This window comes from Lithobates pipiens, unplaced genomic scaffold, assembly GCF_037356315.1.
Source record: "Lithobates pipiens isolate NorthernLeopardFrog02 unplaced genomic scaffold, aLitPip1_a1.2 Scaffold_8, whole genome shotgun sequence".
Lineage (NCBI taxonomy): Eukaryota > Metazoa > Chordata > Amphibia > Anura > Ranidae > Lithobates > Lithobates pipiens.
The window spans coordinates 448,550,191-448,569,641 of record NW_027507903.1 but is presented as its reverse complement, the minus strand read 5'-3'; the positions used below and the strand labels follow the sequence as shown (position 1 = coordinate 448,569,641).

The 19,451-nt window shown below is 44.0% G+C and overlaps 1 protein-coding gene across 2 annotated transcripts in view; it reads left to right on the top strand.

Annotated features, from left to right (window-relative positions):
* FAM114A2 (family with sequence similarity 114 member A2) overlaps window positions 1-19,451 on the top strand; it is a 92,294-nt gene that overhangs the window by 53,137 nt on the left and 19,706 nt on the right. For both annotated transcript variants that reach the window (XM_077468362.1, XM_077468361.1), the window contains exons 9-11: window positions 3,462-3,541; window positions 7,681-7,791; window positions 8,713-8,849. In XM_077468362.1, coding sequence (XP_077324488.1) covers window positions 3,462-3,541; window positions 7,681-7,791; window positions 8,713-8,849 — 328 coding nt within the window. The remainder of the gene's footprint in view (window positions 1-3,461; window positions 3,542-7,680; window positions 7,792-8,712; window positions 8,850-19,451) is intronic.

Here is a 19,451-nt window from a genome sequence, read left to right as displayed (position 1 = left end):
GTCCTGATAATAGATAGACAAAGTACACAGAGTGTGCCGTAAATCAGGGGAGATCTGGGCATGCTCAGTGACGTCATTCTAAAGAACATAAAGGATTACAACAATACTAAGCAAGTAAGGAGATATCTACAAGCAGTGTTCATTTGGGTTTTTTATGCTGATTTACATGGGACAAAGTTGTGGGGGAGAGTTTACAACCACTTTAAGGCTACTTTCACACTGAGACGTTTTTCAGGCACTAAAGGTGTAAAAATGGCACCTGTAAAGCGCCTGAAAAATGCCTCCCCTGCCATCCCAGTGTGAAAGCCCGAGACCTTGCACACTGGGGCGGTGCACTTGCAGTACGGGAAAAAAAGTGAATACACTGCTCCTAAAACGCCCCTGCCATTGAAATCAATCACCAGTGCTGCCAAATCAGCTTTGTGGGCGCTTTTAACCCTTTTTCGGCCGCTGGCAGGGGTTGAAAGCGCCCCACTAGCAGCTGAAACGTGCAGCTAAAACGACAGTAAATGGCCTCTAAAAATAGCTTTACCGCCAACGCGTAAAGAAAAGTTTACAGAGGTTCTAGTGAAAACTGTGCCACCAGAACAGGAGGTGATGGAGAATCTCTATACCATAGTTATTGAAAGCAGCTGTTTCTGATGATTTGTAGCAGATACCTTTCACGTGGTAAATTCCCTGTGCTCTAGATAGCAATTTGCATAATTAATATTTCTTGAGAACAATCATTTGCAGGGAATGATTTGTCAAGTGTGTTAGTTAACCACTTTACCTCTGGAAGATTTATCCCCTCCTTCATGACCAGGCCACTTTTTGCGATGCGGCACTGCGTTACTTTAACTGACAATTGTGCAGTCATACAAACGCTGTACCCAAATAAAATTATGTAATTTTTTTATTTTTTATAAACAAAAAGTAAAAACTCAAATTTCTTCATAAATTTAGGCCAGTATGTATTCTGCTACATGTTTTTGGTAAAAAAAAAAAATCTCAATATATTGATTGTTTTACACAAACGTTATAGCATCTACAAACTATGGGATAGATACTGGAATTTTTATTTATTTCATTTTATACTAGTAATGGCGCAATCAGCAATTTATAGTGGGACAGCGGTATTGCAGTGGACAATTGGACACTTGACACTTTGCAGGAACCAGTGACACTAATGCAGTGATCAGTGCTAAAAATATGCACTGTCACTGTACTAATGGCACTGGCTGGGAAGGGATTTAACCTCTAGCGCAGGGATATGCAATTAGCGGACCTCCAGCTGTTGCAGAACTACAATTCCCATGAGGCATAGCAAGACTCTTAGAGCCACAAGCATGACAGCCAGAGGCAGAGGCATGATGGGACTTGTAGTTTAGCAACAGCTGGAGGTCCGCTAATTGCATATCCCTGCTCTAGGGCAATCAAAGGGTTAACTGTGTGCCTAGCCAGTGTTCTTGTTTACTACGTGTGCTGCTTTTACTAGGGGAAGAGATGGATTTTAACCACTTCGCGACCAGGCCAATTCTGACATTTCTCTCTTACATGTAAAATTCCTAATTTTTTTGCTAGAAAATGACATAGAACCCCAAAACATTATATATGTTTTTTAAGCAAAGACCCTAGAGAATACAATGGCGGTCGTTGCAACTTTTTATCTCGCACGGTATTTGCGCAGCAATTTTTCGAACACGTTTTTTTCAAAAAAAAACTTTCATGCTTAAAAAAAATAAAAAAACAGTAAAGTTAGCCCAATTTTTTTGCATAATGTGAAAGAGGAGGATACGCCGAGTAAATAGATACCCAATATGTCACACTTCAAAATTGCACGCGCTCGTGGAATGGCGCCAAACTTTGGTATTTAAAAATCCCCATAGGCAACACTTAATTTTTTTTTTACTGGTTACATGTTTTGGGTTACAGAGGAGGTCTAGAGCTAGAATTATTGCTTTCGCTCTAACGTTCGCGGTGATACCTCACATGTGTGGTTTGAACACCGTTTTCATATGTGGGCGGGACTTACGTATGGGTTCGCTTCTGTGTACGAGCTCACGGGGACAGGGGCGCTTTACATTTTTATTTTTTTTTGTTTGACACACAAAAAAAAATTATTACTTTTATTCCTATTACAAGGAATGTAAACATCCCTTGTAATAGGAATATGGCATGATCGGACATATTTGCAGTGAGATATGGGGTCAATAAGACCCCATATCTCACCTCTAGGCTGGGAAGAATAAAAAAAAACAAAAAAACGATCCTGGCTTCCTAGCCAGATCGGCGCCGTTAATTTGAATACAGAGGCCGGGCGTGACGTCATAACATCACGCCCGGCCTCCGAATGATCATAGAGACTCCGGGGACGATGTGGTCCACCGGAAATCTCTATGGTAACTTGCGGGGGCCGGCGGATCCTGTGACCGACTCACCGATGGAAGCTGTGAGTCGGTACAAGCACCGGAGGGCGGCGGGAGGGGGGGCGCTATGATCGTTCTTATGGTGCAGGGAATCGCCGGCTGAAAATGCCGATATCTGAATGATGTCTGTGGCCTCAGGCATCATTCAGATATAACCACCGAAAGCACATGACATCAATAGATGTAGTATGGGCGCCAAGTGGTTAATCCCTGCTTTGCAAGAACACAGAATCCATATTTTTCCCCCCTGTCAGAACTCTGCCTTGTTTCCATAGGCAAAGCTTTGTTCTGAGTCTCTGCCCAATGATAGATGGGTGCCGGGAACATCAAGTGCCCAGCACCAGCAGATCTGCTTCTGCTGTAAATAATCACAGCAGAAGCGGCGCACGAGCCCCCTGCAAACAGAGGTGCAGGATCACGTGTATATACATGATCCGGGGCACAGCTAGACATGGCACAGTTTGGTCCACACTTTGCCTTCATTACACTGTTTTGAAATACTATGGCTGGAGGATAGGCCTATCACATGACTTTAACAGGTCACATGACCAAGCTTCTCTCTTCTGGCCTTCTTTTTTTATAAATTGGAATGAATAGAGCTCTTTATTTGAAGTTCCAAAGCAAGTAGAACATAAACTACATTTGCAAACTTTTTCACTACTTTTTAAAAGAGACCCTTCATTTATATGGACACCGGATGGAGAGGAGCGTACAGTGACCACATTACTCTGGCTCCATTGGCTTGCACTGAAAAAAATCTGTATGCTGAACATGTACTACACCCTTTAAACCTAGGAGCACAAGCATTGAAAGGGATTGGCGACACCCCCCCTTGGAACCCTTGTGAATGTAGCCTAAACTGGGCAAGAAAATTGTGAATTGTTTGGAAATAAACAGGTTTTCTGCAGTAATTTGCCATAAAATGTGATCTGATGCTCATCTAAGTCACAACAATAGATAAACACAATGTGCACACAACAAACAATTCTAATTTCTCATGTCCATTATGTACCTTGATACTTGGCCTCATATATACCTTTCCTCTCCTCACAGGTGATGAAGACTTCATTCAAGAGTTTGCAGTTTTGTTTCAAGGCTTGCACATTTCCATGAGACCAGAGAAACTTACAAATGTAAGTGCATTTCCAGGATATGTACTGTATATGTATGCTTAGATTAATACTAGCCATAAACACTTTGTTGCATAACTTTCCCAAATTAGATCAGAATTTGATCTTATTTATATATGTATTTTGATGTTGCAACACCTTTTTTTTTTTTTTTTTTTATAAAGAAGTGTGGTCTTGTAGGACATGGCCAAGGTTCAGGGGATTTTAAGACATGAAGGGAAATTGCATCACAGCAATGCTGTAGTGTGAAATGACAGCAAAGGAAACAAAAGCATTTTTTTTGTCTGTGCATTGGTACTTGCTGTGAATAAGCCCCTAAACCAGCCTTTTTAACATGGCGAAGCTCTTGAAAAGTTGTTTGTCTCAGATGACCTCTGCTAATAATTACTATAGCTACAGAATGCTCCTTACATTTTGTGATCATTGGGAAGAGTCCCCTCTTACAGGTACAGTGAGAGAAAAAAGTATTTGATCTGCTGCTGATTTTGTACGTTTGCCCACTGACAAAGAAATGATCAGTCTATAATTTTAATGGTAGATTTATTTTAATAGTGAGAGACACTGTTAAAATAAACTTTAAAATAAAATGGAAGAAACACAAAATAACTGTCAATCTCCCTTGGTCTGGAGCTGCAAGATCTCACCTCGTGGAATTTTCAATGATCATGAGAATGGTGACAATCTTGTCAATAATCTTAAGGCAGCTGGGACCATAGTCACCAAGGAAACAATAGTAACAGACTACGTTGTGAAGGACTGAAATCCTGCAGTGCCCGAAAGGTCCCCCTGCTCAAGAAAGCACATGTACAGGTCCGTCCTGAAGTTTGCTAATGAACATCTGAATGATTCAGAGGAGAGCTGGGTGAAAGTGTTGTGGTCAGATGAGACCAAAATCAAGCTCTTTGGCATCAACTCAACTCGCTGTGTTTGGAAGAGAAGGGATGCTGCCTATGACCCCAAGAACACCATCCCCACTGTCAAACATGGAGGTGGAAATATTATGCTTTTGGGTGTTTTTCTGCTAAGGGGACAGGATAACTTCACCGCATTAAAGGAACAATGGACGGGGCCATATACCGTTAAATCTTGGGTGAGAACTTCCTTCCCTCAGCCAGGGCATTGAAAATGGGTCATGGATGGGTATTCCAACATGACAATGACCAGAAACACATGGCCAAGGCAATAAAGGAGTGGCTCAAGAAGAAGCACATTAAGATCCTGGAGTGGCCTAGCTGGTCTCCGGAGCTTAATCCCATAGAAAATATGTGGAGGGAGCTAAAGGTTTGAATTACTATACATCAGCCTCAAAACCTTAATGACTTGGAGAGAATCTGCACAGAGGAGTGGGACAAAATCCCTCCTGAGATGTGTGCAAACCTGGTGGCCAACTACAAGAAACGTCTGACCTCTGATTGCCAACAAGAGTTTTGACACCAAGTACTTAGTCATGTTTTGCGAAGGGGTCAATTACTTATTTCACTTACTAAAATGCAGATCACTTTATAACTTTTTTGAAATGCATTTTTCAGGATTTTTTTGTTGTTGTTATTCTGTTTCTCATTGTTAAAATAAACCTACCCTTAAAATTATAGACTGATCATTTCTTTGTCAGTGGGCAAACATACAAAATCAGCAGGGGATCAAATACTTTTTGTTCCTCACTGTAGCTAAAAAGATCATGGTTGCCAGTAGTTGCTTATCTAAGAGAAAGACTTTTGTTATCGCTCAGGGAATCCCTAACAACCTCTGAAGGAACCCTAGGGTTCCACAGAACTCTGGTTGAGAGAGGCTGCATTCAGCCGACCATACATGGGTCGAAATTTACCCGGTGCATCGGGGACCAGTCGAATTTGAAATAATGCATGTGCAGGCTGGTTGTACCGGTTCCCTCGGTCAGTCCGGTGGTGCTAATAAGTGTTATTCTGACAGAAATCTCCCTGCTGTCAAAATACAAAGGCTCAGTGGAAGGGATTCCCACATCCGACATTGAGTGTGTGGATGAGGGAATGGAGTCATTTTCATTCAACCAGCGGGTTGAATGAAATAAAATAACTTGTGTGTGGACAGCCTTAGACTGTGTACGGGGTTCATTTTGATGCAGATCTGATTTTTTAGTAAGAATTATTATTATTTATTCTTATTACATAGCAGTAAGGTTTTTATTTTGAAAATATAAAGCAGTAAAGAGTACAGCAAAAGACAATAGCGATGCTTCAAGGTATTATTATCAAGAGAATGTATTTCATGTACATTGTGGCGCACAGCAGGTGTTAAACTATCAGGCAATAGCTTATCTTATCCATGAATCACTTAAAAAGACAAAGTGTTGATTGCAAGATGAAAGCACTTGAATTATGAATATTAAGTGCAGCTCTGTTGTTATATTTCAATTCAGATTGTGATTCCAATAAAGTGTTATCAAGGATATTCAAGAAGAAAAAATATAGGCAGAAAGATTTTCAGGAGAGATTAGAAACTGGGAATAGAAAGGAGAATTGGAGAAAATGGAAGGACTGGATACAAAGCAGGGAAGAGTGAAAAAGAAAATAAGTCACATCATGGGGTATAAATGCTACCTTATGTTCTATGACAGGAAATATATTTAATTGGAACAGGAGCCTGTAACCCTATAGAAAGGGTTTGCAATTCACAGATTTTTGAAGTATTAAAATTAGCCTAAAACCCCATACACACTGTCAGATTTTCTGCTGATTTTTTTTTCCTGCAGATTTACCAAAACCATATAATATGAGGTCAAACCTTAGAAGTTTCAATGTCTATGCAATCAAGCAGGCCCTTGCACTACATGGTTTTGGTAAATCTGAAGAAAAAATCAGCAGAAAATCTGATAGTGTGTGCAGGGCTTTAGACATTGTGAGCAGATAGCGTTATCGTCATGTTCCTGTGTTTAAGAGTGCCAAATCAAAGCTTTGGCAACATCTTTCATCTTCGTGTGGCATCTCTAACCAATATGTCTTTTGCAGTGGGGGCAGAAAGAGCTCGGATTTTCTAAGTTGAAAAAACTTTATTTGCATGTCTAACATCTGAATTTTGATACCAGGGGATTGATTTAACAAAATTGGAATGCAAAATCTGGTGCAGCTCTGCATAGACACCAATCAGCTTCCAGTTTTTTGGTTTTTTTTTGTCAAAATTTAATTGAACAAAGTGAAGATGTTGATTGGCTATCATGCACAGCTGAACCAGATTTTGCACTCTCCAGTTTTAATAAATCAAACCCTATGTGTCAGTCTCTCCAAGTTCTAGCTAGCTATTCTCACAAATCCTTTATTTATATATTTTATTTGATGCTTCTATTCCACTCTGAGCATAAAGATCGATTTACTCTAATTTGTTTTCCTGCAGAACATAATGTGAATTTTACTGCATAAAAAACATTTCAAATACAAATCGTATTATTTTTATGTAGTTAGTTCACTGACATCCATGGTCTGTAGCTTGGTAAATTTAAAAATAGAGCATACTGCATGTGTATATCAATTCAGGAGTGAGCAGCCTAGAGTCACAATGCTGCTCCCTCATTGTCACCCTAGGAGAAAAGGTGTTTTACTGGCAGAACCATCAGGTGAAAATAAAGAAAAGAAAGCCTGAGAAAAGAAAAACTAGTGCAGCCAACACATTTTAGGAATTTAGATTTACTTAATGCAAGATTTTGGAAACATCTGCATCGTGGAGAATGCTTATTACTTGTCCTTTTTTCAGAATGCACAGAATGGCATATAAAAGCACATATTGCTAATAATGAGTTCATAATTTTGTTTAAAATGTACAGCGGGAACATACATCAAAAACACACATTACTTTGAATGTGTGAAAGGTCCCTGAAAGTGGCAGTAAATTCCATCTGGGAAAACTTGCCTGTGTCTCATTAGTCCACTAGGTGTCAGTATCCTCCTTGATAGATTTCTTCTTATGTTTCAGCTGCTGTGAGAGCTCACTTCATTTATCATTTTGTGCTGACTCAATTAAAACTGTCACAGGAGCTTTGTGCTCTCCGGACATAGTTAATCTCTTTCCAAACGGACCCTTTGGGCTCCCAGCTTAGTTTCCTCAGTTAACCTCTTGATTGATTTCTGCTTCCTTGTATCAGTTTCACGAGCTGTCATATTTTGATGTTTCAGGCAAGGAAAGCTGCGTACAGGTGGATAAGTAAAGTGGAGGAAGAGGAGAAGAAGATTGCGGCTGAGGAGCAAAATACTGAGGAGGAGGAAGCTCAAAAATACACTGTGGAGGTATCCAAAGAGCATATTTTTTGCTGACAGGTTGCTTAACTTATTTTTCAAATGTAGCACGTGTTTATCAGTCTTTTGGTATGTGTGCCCAGTCTCTGACAGTCTCCAGCCACCGTTGTAGCATTTGATACAAAAATGACAACCACTCTAATTAATTTATATAACTAGCTTTTTTTAAAGCAGTAGTAAAGTCCTTAAAGAGCAAAACAAATCCACCTGGAAGGTAATGCTATAATATGCTAGCATGCACCGCATACTAGCACATTATGGCATACTTACCTTAAAACGAAGCCCTCCAGTGGTGCGCTGTCACCGCTGCCAGAGATTCCATCTTCACCTGGTCTTCATTCTGGGATTGTGGGCTTTGGCTGTATGATTGGCCGAGACTCGACGACATCACTCCCACACATGTGCGTGGGAATCGCAGCCGCAGCACAGAGCTCTGAAGGTACGTTATGGGTATGCTGTCCCTTCAGAGGGTATTCGTCTGTGACGTCACTGGCTGCATGCAGTGTGAATGTCTTCTAAACAATGCAGGTTTAAGAGATATTCACTCTACCTACAGGTATGCCTTATTTTTAGGCTAAAAATAAGTTAAAAAGTGGACTTTGCTACAAATTTAATGTAAGGTGCACATTGAAGGGCCTAGATTAGGGAGGGAGCTTCATGAGGCAATGTGGCTTCCATGTATATTTACAAATGCATGTGACAAAAAACCCTGTTTTTTAAAACAAATTGTTAAACAGTGTAATTATTATTATTTTATTTTTATTTTTTATGGCTACTTGATAAGTGTGCTAAGTTATCTTTATATCTGTAGCATGTCTTCAGTTTGTCAAGTCTCAGACCTTTTTTTGTAAAATTACAAACACTAGACAATATATGCGGTTAGAATTAAAAAGCATTTTTGTCTTGTGTCAGGATATTCATGAATCAGCAATACGAAGCTTGGCAGAGCTAACAGCCTGTTCGATGGAAGTGTTCCACAAAACAGCCACCTTGATCCTGCATGGAGATGCCAATGTGGCAGCAGTGTGTCGGGGCAAGGCTCTCTCACAGTAAGTGTTTGGATCAATTATGTTAGTCACATTGACAGTGAATAAAAGGCGCTGAAGCCCTGAAGAATCTTTCTATGTTTACCTTAGGCGGTTGTTGTCATCCAATTTTATGATAATAGTACAATAATATAGAGACTGGCAATCCTGGATTTCTACACATTGTGTATCCAAAATCACCTTGACTTGTGGAAGGGATGAGTAATTTAGACTATAACAGGCAAGTCCGGCCTGCGGTTCCGGTTTCGGACGTCCCGCCTGGTAATGTTGACATATATATCTTTTGTGGCCCCCAACGAATCCCCGAGCGCTGGGGGCCACAAAAGATAGATATGCTGGCTGCCATGGAGGGGGCGGGACGAGTGCCGTGGATACAGGAGTATTTCCTGTTTACACAGCGTCCTGTGTAAAAGGAAGTCCCGTCTCCAGCACTGCCATTGGACAACTGTTTTGTCCATCACAGGAGGCGGGACTTTCAATTAAAGAGGCCGTCGATAGAAACAGGAGTTTCTCATGTATGTCTGTCGGCGCTCAATTCTTGTTGGGCCGTGTATTAGTGCTCGGACGAACACACTTAGACCGAATTTTAATGGTTTAAAGAATGTCAGACAAAATGGTCGGCCCCCAAGCATGTTCACTTCATCAAATCTGGTCCTCTTTGAAAAAAGTTTGGACACCCCTGGACTATAATGTTGAAGTCCAAATACAAGACTATTTCAGTGTTTAAAAATATTTGTGAAAAACGGCTTGTATTGGGGGCTGTACCTCTGCCCCTTCATGAGGGCTTGGAAAAAGTAAAACAGTGAACCAGTTGCTGATGGATTACTATGCAAATGCATATCAATAGCATCCAACAATAGGTTGACCATTGGGCTGACACACACTTTTTTCACTGCTTTACTATATCCGTCATTACCCACTAAAGGTGCCATCTCTCTCCACTTATTTTTATTGTCACTTATATACCTTTACTCTGAACTTTTAGATCCAACTCCATTGTCTGCAGTCTGATCCTGGGTAATCATTGACATAAAAAACCAGCATATTTCAACTACGTATTATTTTATATAACCCATCCTCTTTGGTTGAGGTGTTAAAACCCCATTTCCCCTTCAAATGGGCTCAATTTTGCTATTTCATATCTGGGTACATTGACTCCAGCCACTCTTTCTCGCATCTTAAAAGTGAATTTAATTTCTTTCCTTTGAACTCTAAAGCCTCGTACACACGATGCGATTGTTGGCAGGGGATTGTCTGTTGACAGACTGTCGACCTAAAATCTGACCGTTAGTACGCTCCTTTTGACAATTGTTGTCCAACTTTCTGCCAACAAATGTTAAATGACATGCTAGTACTTTTTCCGCAGACAATGGTTGGTTGTCAGATTTTCTGATGGTCAGTCCCAGGGCATGCTGGGACTGTGACGTCATAAGGGGCCGGGTCACTGTCTGACATCACCCGGTGATCATTCCCTTATGCCTTTATAAGTTGCCGTGCACCGTATCCACGGTATTACAGTGGGAGAGAGCGTCGTGTCAACATCGGAAGAACAGAAGAAGACGGCGAAGGAGAAAGCTGGGCTTCTCCACTAGCAAAAGAGTGGCAAAAGGGCAGAAGATAGCGGAAGAGCCCAGCGAGAAGAACCGGAAAGCGTGGAGAAGTCGGAAGAAGATCCCCAAAGTCGGAAGAAGACCCCGGGAGTGTGTTTTTTTTTTATTGAAGCTTTTTCCCCCAGGTGAATGGTTAGGGGTGCGATATACCCCATACTCATTCATATAGGGTGGGGGGCCGAGATCCCAAATATTAAAGGGGGCTCCTGCATTCCGATAAGTCCCCCGCCCGCAGACCCGGACAACCAACGGCCAGGGTTGTTGGGAAGAGGCCCTTGTCCTCATCAACATGGGGACAAAGTGCTTTGGAGTGGGGGGCTGCAGGTCGCCTCCCTTCCCCAAAGCACCCACCCCCCCCCCATGTTGAGGGCATGCGGCCTGGTACAGTTCAGCAGGGGCGCTCGCTCGTCCTCACCCCCTTTCCTGACCGGCCGGGCTGCGTGCAAGGATAAGGGCCTGGTATGGATTTTGGGGGGACCTCCACGCCGTTTTTTTGGCGTAGGGGGTTACCCTTAAAATCCATACCAGACCTACCCTGTAGCTTTCTCGCGGGCAGGTGCTGTAGTTGCCGTTGCATCATAGTTGGTCCGTCAGACCAGCATACAGACGAGCGGACTTCCCGACAGGAACTTGGTCCAGGGGACTTTCGGCAGAAAGATTTAAAACATGTTTTAAATCTAGGTCCGCTGGACTTTGGGGAAGAAAAAGTTTGCTGGAGCACACACACGATCTAATTGTCTGATGGACTCTGGTCCGCCGGAAAGTCCGATCGCGTGTAAGCGGCATTACAAAGCTTTGATCATGAAGTCACTCACTCAGATCATTGACCAGGACAACAAACTCTGATTTTTTTCCTTAAGCATAACTTGCCACCAAATTTCGTGCTGTTCCAGGCAAGATCAGGCTCCACATTCTACAGTCAAATCCCTGGTGCTGGCTTGGCTCGTTTCCACCTAAGCAATCAATCGACAATAGGAATGCCACACAACAAGATGCAAAATAATCATTCTTTTTTTTTAAAATAGCCAGCAAGAATACATTTTCTTCTGACATGTTTTTCACTAGGCACAGCTTTGTCAGAGAATGACAGACACTACCCATACATCATTATACGGAAACATTAATATTCCCATATGATCATTCGATTTAAACACATTTATATGTAGAACTGCTAAAATACAGCCTGCTATAGTGTTAAACTTAACTCTTCCTCCTACTTATCGAAATGAATACAAACAAGTACCATAACTAGAGACATACTCCACCAAAAAATAAAAAAGGATCTATAAATCCTCACTTAAAGTATAACTGAAGCCAAAACTTTTTAGTACAGAGGAACTGGAACGCTTGCCACTTTTTATTGATACCTGTGCCCTTGTTAAGAAGATTGACCCATTCTATGTGTCCTGTTTACATTTATCATTGAAAGTAAAAGAAAATCTCAGATTTTGGGTTGTTCCCAGAAAAGTAATAGATGGGAAATTTTCCAATGGGGACACTAGTTCTGGTGGCCTGGGGTCCCCAAGGAATTCCCTTAATTTTCAGAGATTTCCTTTCACTTCCTGTTTGGCTTTGGGACAGGAAGTGAAGAGAAATATCTGCTATGGGACACAGATGGCAAGAAAAAAAATCTGACAGGGGTTATAACCTTCACTTGCTCTATCCAAAATGAAAAAAAAGTTTTGCCTATAGTTTTACATTAGCCGCTTCCCGCCCAGACGCAGATATACTGCGGCAGAAGGGCACGTACAGGCAGAATGTACGTTGCCCTTTAAGAGGCAGGCATGCGCGCGCCCGCCGGGAGCTTTGTGGGCACAATCGCAGGTCCCGCGGACTCGATGTCCGCGGGGATACCTGCGATCGTCTCACGAAAAGGAAGAACAGGGGAAATGCTAATGTAAACAAGCATTTCCCTGTTCTGCCTAGTGACACTGTTACTGATCACAGCTCCTGTAATCGGGAGCGGTGATCAGTGATGTGTCACACACAGCCCCTCCCCCCACAGTTAGAATCATTCCATAGGACACACGTAACCCCTACAGCGCCACCTAGTGGTTAACTCCTTCACTGCCAGTCACATTTACACAGTAATCAATGCATTTTTAATTGCACCGATCTCTGTATAAATGTATATGGTCCCAAAATCATGCCAAAAGTGTCCAATCTGTCCGCCATAATGTAGCAGTCACGATAAAAACCGCCAAACCAATCAATACACGCTTATTGCGATTTTTTTTTTTATTCGATTTTTTTTACCAAAAATACGTAGAAGAGTACGTATCGGCCTAAACTGAGAATTTTTTTTTTGTTTTTTATATATATTTGGAGGATATTTATTATAGCAAAAAGTTAAAAAAATAATGCGTTTCTTTCAAAATTATCGCAATTTTTTTGTTTATAGCGCAAAAAATAAAAACCGCAAAGCTGATCAAACACCACCAAAAGAAAGCTCTATTTGTGGGAACAAAATGACGTCAATTTTGTTTGGGAGCCACGTTGCACGACCGCGCAATTGTCAGTTAAAGCGACGCAGTGCCAAATCGCAAAAAGTGCTCTGGTCTTTGGCCAGCCAAATGGTTTGGGGCTTAAGTGGTTAGAGCCCGGAAAAGCACTATTTAATTATAGCAAAATATAAAAAAAAGTTTTTTTTTCTGTTTCTCCCTCTTGATACCTACTCAATTCTCAGCTGTGCAGGGGGAGGGGGGGGGGGGGGTGAGTAACATCACATTCAAAGTTCATACCAGATGGAATACTGTTGTTTAGAGAAAAAAAAACTCTCCTGCACAGTTTATAAAATGTATCCCCCACCTTTTTCTGCCCTTACAATCTTCTCTATACTCTATATCTTTAAAGAGGTTACTTCTGAATTGTGTGTGGCAACAAAATGTTTAGACACATTGGTTCTTTTACTACTCATTATGGCACCCAATTGATTATTCAACCTGTTTCTTAATCTCCTGATAGTGCAACCTACATGCTGAATATTGCATTCCTCAAATGTTATCAGCTATACAATATAATGTATATTACAGGTAATACAATATTTATTGAGGAATGACCTATTCAGTTATGCATACAAAAAGTATTTACCTACTTTTACATGTGCACAAAAACTACATAGTTACATAGTAGGTGAGGTTGAAAAAAGAAACAAGCCCATCAAGTCCAAACAATGTATGTGATTATATGTCAGTATTAGCTTGTATATCCTTGTATGTTGTGTTCGTTCAGGTGCTTATCTAATAGTTTTTTGAAACTATCGATGCCCCCACTGAGTCCACCGCCTGTGGAAGAGAATTCCACATCCTTGCCACTTTTATAGTAAAGAACCCTCTACGTACTTTAATGTTAAACCTCTTTTTTTTTAATTTTAATGTGTGGCCACGTGTCTTGTTAAACTCCGTTCCGCAAAAACGTTTTATCCCTATTGTGGGGTCACCAGTACAGTATTTGTAAATTGAAATGATATTTCCTCTCAAGCAACTCTTCTCCAGGGAGAATAAATTCAGTGCTCGCAACCTTTCTTCATAACTAATATCCTCTAGACCCGTTATTAGCTTTGTTGCCCTTCTTTGTACTCGCTCCATTTCCTGTACATCCTTCCTGAAGATTGGTGCCCAGAACTGAACAGCATACTCTAGGTGTGGCCGAAGTCTTGTAGAGTGATCAAATTATCATCTTTTCCCCTGGAGTTAATCCCTTTTTTAATGCATGCCAATATTCTGTTTGCTTTGTTAGCAGCAGCTTGGCATTGCATGCCGTTGCTGAGCCTATCATCTACTAGGACCCCCAGGTCCTTTTCCATCCTAGATTCCCCCAGAGGTTCTCCCCCTAATGTATAGATTGCATTCGTATTTTTCTACATTAAACCTCATTTGCCATGTAGTTGCCCACCCCATTAATTTTTTCAGATCTTCTTGCAAGGTTTCCACATCCTGCGGAGAAGTTATTGTACTGCTTAGCTTAGTATCGTCCGCAAATACAGAGATTTAACTGTTTACCTCATCCTCCAGATTGTTTATGAACACATTAAAAAGGATTGGTCCCAGCAAAGAACCCTGTGGGACCCCACTACCCACCTCTGACCATGCTGAGTATACCCCATTTATCACCACCCTCTGAACTCACTCTTGTAGCCAGTTTTCAATCCATGCACTCACCATATGGTCCATGCCAACAGACCTTATTTTGTACAGTAAATGTTTATGGGGAACTGTGTAAAATGCTTTTGCAAAATCTAGACACATCACGTCTATGGGCCTTCATTTATCTAGATGGTTTATCTAGATGGCTACTCACCTCCTCATAGAAGGTTAATAGATTGGTTTGGCAAGAACGATTCTTCATGAATCCATGCTGATTACTGCTAATAATACCGTTTTCATTACTAAAATCTTTATACAGTCACTTATCATCCCCTCCAAGAGCTTGCATAACATTGATGTTGGGCTAACTGGTCTGTAATTCCTAGGGCTGTATTTTGGGCCCTTTTTAAATATTGGTGCTACATTGGCTTTTCTCCAATCCGCTGGTACCATTCCATTCAGTAGACTGTCAGTAAAAATTATGAACAATGGTCTGTCAATTACTTGACTGAGTTCCCTAAGTACCCCTGGGTGCAAGCCATCCGATCCCGGTGATTTATTAATGTTAAGTTTCCCAAGTCTAATTCTAATTCTGTCCTGTGTTAGCCATGAAGATGCTTCCCATGATGTGTCACGAGGATAAGCACTGTAGTTTTGGTTACTGAAGCCCCCCAATTCCCTCGTAAAAATACTGAGGAGACGGGGCGTGTCCAAGATGGCGACCTGAGAGGTTGTGGAAGCCAGAGCTCTGCTGCCTTTTTATCCTGAACCTAACTACCTGCTGTTCCTTTTACTGCACAACCTACCCACAGGTGCTCCGGATGTCCTGCAAAACTCGGCACAGGGGTAAGAAGCTTCGTTTCCCGGACTCCCCCTCGGTACCGGCCCTGCAAGCGACGACCCCCCCTGCAAGGGCGCGCAATATGGCGTCCCAGACGGAGATGGATGACCAGGAAGGTGCTGAGGAGATCGGGCTCAGGGACGTGATGGCGGCTATAGCCACGTGTCAAGCTACCCTGACTAACAAAATCAAAGCTGTACAGCTAGATGTCGGCCTGGTCCGTCAGGATCTTGACAAGCTCCGGTCCAGAGTTACAGAGGCTGAACAGCGGGTCGGGCGGGTTGAGGACCTCGCGGCTGACCATGCGGAGTCCATCCGCACCCTGCACACTCGGGTTCGTGCCCTAGAATACAAGGCTGACGACGCGGAGAATAGGAACCGGAGGAATAACCTCTGCGTGGTTGGCCTCCCCGAAGGAGCGGAGGGGAAGAACCCGGCGGTCTTTGTGGAGGAGCTGCTACGGACTCTGCTGCCTGATGCGCAGTTTTCCCCATACTAATCTGTGGAACGGGCGCATCGTGTCCCTCCTACCCCGGGGCCTCCTGGAGCGAGGCCGCGCACCCTGATATTCCGGCTCCTGCATTTTCGGGACAGGGATGAAGCGTTGCGAGCTGCCCGAAGGGTGGGTGAATTGCGTTTCCAGAATGCCACGGTGATGATGTTCCCGGACTACTCCATGGAAACACAGAAGCTCCGCAGATCCTTCGACCAGGTGAAGGTAGGCCTGAGGGCTCAAAACATCAAATATAGTGTCCTTTTCCCTGCAAAGCTACGGGTACAGGATGGTGAGACCACTAAATTTTTTACCAACCCGCGGGAGGCTGCCGCCTGGCTGGAGTCGCTACCGGCCCGTCACTAGAACTGTGGGAATGACTGTGCCTTCTAGCTGGCTGCTATGGATGCCTTCGGTTCTGGCTCATATTTTTTCCCCTGTTTTCTTTTATGCTGCTGTCCCCCTGGATGTTGTGTGATGGTGGATCGGGGGGGGTTTTCTGGTGTATCAGACTTGTGTACTCATCCAGCCCGGACAAACCCATGTTTGGGTATGATACCCCTCTAAACACGGACAAATTTTTGGGGTACTGTGTTCCAGGGGGCAGCGGTAGGGGGTACTTTCTTGACTTGATACCGTTTCTCTGTTTTTTGCCATGGACTCCTTTCTGTTATTCACTCTCAAGGGAGGGGGGGATGTTATGTTACTTGGCTGTTCTGACTGGACCCGGATGAGCTGTATGTTACTTGCACCTGTGTGTACTCACTGACTGCGGCCCTGGCAGGAGCTGGGAGACAAGATGACGTCTTATCCTCATCTGCACTGGATGTCAGCATCTCTGTGGCTCTCTAATGCCGTTAGGCATCACCTCTTGCTATGTTTACACGCTCTAGTTAAGCAATGTACTTTTTGGTTACTTGGGGGATCTATGCACCCTCAGGTTTGGGGGGGGGTGTGGGGTGGGGGGGCGGGGGGTTGTATCCGCAGTTGCGGATGGGGAAAAAGTTTAGTTTCATGTTGTTTTTTTGTTTTTTTGTTTTTGACTGTTTAATGGAGTTGCTTGCTACTTACACGGGGTACGATCCACTACATATATGGTGTCATTCAACTGATCTTTTCTTGATTCTAGGTCTGGGGTGTCTGTGCTGGGAAACGACGGCTGGGAGGGACCTGTGGATCTGGTTAGGTGGTGTGTGTGAAGTGCGTTATGGCTGATATATCCATTATCTCTTGGAATGTCAGGGGCCTTAATTCCGCTATCAAGAGATCTCTGGTGTTTAAATATCTGCAAAAGTATAACCCCCATATATGTATATTACAAGAAACGCACCTGATTGGCTCCCGGGTTTTGGGGGTTAGGAGGGTGTGGGTAGGCACCCACTATCACGCTACTTACTCTTCATATGCTCGGGGAGTTAGTGTTTTGATCCACAGGTCCCTTCCGCTGCGAGTTCACGAGGTGCGCACGGATCCTGGGGGTAGATTTGTAATACTGTGTGTTACCTTACATGATAGGGATATGGTACTGGTGGGGTTGTATCTTCCCCCGCCAGCTAATGGGCAACTTCTGTACGATATTATGCACACTGTTCTCGGTTTTCAGATACCTGAGGTTTTTGTCTTTGGGGATTTTAATTTAGTTCCTCAGCACGATGTGGATAGGCTCCGCCCCATGTCCCGTCCAAGTGGTGAGCTGCAGCGCTGGGCGGACACTTTTGCCCTGGCGGATGTGTGGCTCCACTATCACCCGCAGGAGAGGGAGTATACCTGTCACTCCGCCTCCCACCGGGCACTGTTGCGCATTGACCTGGCGTTTGCCTCCCCCGGGGCTCTGGGGTGGTCGAGGACGGCGCGGCATTTGCCCCGTGGGATTTCGGACCATGCACCCCTTATGCTCACTATCTCTTTGGCGCCCCCCCCCGGGGTGAGGCTGTGGCGCCTATCCAGATACTGGGCTGTGGATGACAGGCTACAGGAGGGGACATCGGAAGCTATTTGCAATTTCTGGCAACTTAACGAAGGCTCGACTGAGGGTGGGGTGGCTTGGGACGCTTTTAAGGCTGCCATCCGGGGTCATTTTATCTCTCACATCGCGTCCCTACGTAAAGAGACATCTAGGTCCCTTGAAGCCTTGGAGGAGGAAAGTGGGAGGAGGGAGGCGGAGTATGTTCGGACGGGGGATGGGGATGTGTACAGGAGGTGGCAGGAGGTCCTTCGGGAAGTATCCCTGCTTAATGTAACGCAGACGCAGCAGTCTATGTTGTATTCCAAACATAGACTATTTGAATATGGCAATAAGAATGGTAGGTTGCTGGCGTGGCTGGCACGCACCCAGAGGCCCTCTACTCATATTGCTAGTATCCGGGATGTGCAGGGCCGGGAGCTTACCTCTCCGGCGGAGATCAACCGTAGATTCTATGACTTTTTCCAAGGTATATATACCTCCAGGTCCCAATGTACGGCTGCGGAACTGCAGGACTATCTGGGAGGGATTCCCTTTCCCCAACTTTCAGGGGATGACAGGGAATTACTGGACAGGGACGTGTCGCTGGAGGAGGTCCAGCTGGCCATCGGTAGTCTTCAAGGTGGTAAGACTCCGGGGGCTGACGGACTACCCTCTGAGTTTTACTCACAGCACGCTGACCTGTTAGCCCCTAGGTTTCGGGCCCTTCTTGCTGGAATCGGGGAGACTGATAGTCTGCCTGAGTCCATGGGTGAGGCGACTATTGTCCTGATTCCCAAACCGGGTAAGGATCCTGGGGAGTGTGGGTCTTACCGCCCTATCTCCCTACTGAACGTGGATGCCAAGCTGCTGGCTAAGATCCTAGCCACCCGCTTGAACTCCGTAATATCCTCCCTGGTGCATGCTGACCAAACGGGCTTCATGCCTGGGAAGGGCACGGACATTAACATCAGACGCCTCTTTCTAAATCTCTCCTCTGACCATGATGAGGTGGGCAGCAGAGCAATTGCCTCCTTAGATGCTGAGAAGGCATTTGATTCTGTGGAGTGGGAGTTCCTTTGGGGGGTGCTTCGGAGTTTTGGGTTTGGTCCTAAATTTTTACGGTGGGTGCGATTGCTTTACGCGGCTCCTAGGGCCAGGGTGCGCACCAATGGTTGGATGTCGGAACCCTTCTCATTGCAAAGGGGCACGCGACAGGGGTGTCCTCTCTCGCCTGGGTTGTTCGCCCTGGCCCTGGAGCCTCTCGCCATATTAATTAGAGCGTCGTCTATACGGGGACTGCGAAAGGGATGTACGGAGGAGAAGATCTCACTATACGCGGACGACGCCTTGTTGTATTTAAACGATACCGGTCCTTCCCTTTCGGAAGCTCTTGCGATTTTTGACAAATTTGGGTCCTTTTCTGGCGTTCGCATTAACTGGTCAAAATCTCTCCTCTTTCCCTTGGATGCGGGTGTGCCCACGTCCCCTGGTGGGTCGTTACTACAGTGGTCCTCTGAATTTACCTATCTCGGGGTACGGGTGGCCAGAGATCCCAATAAGTATTACATGTTAAATGTACTCCCCCTTCTCCGACTACTGCGAGAGAGGTGCCGGGCCTGGTCTGGACTTCC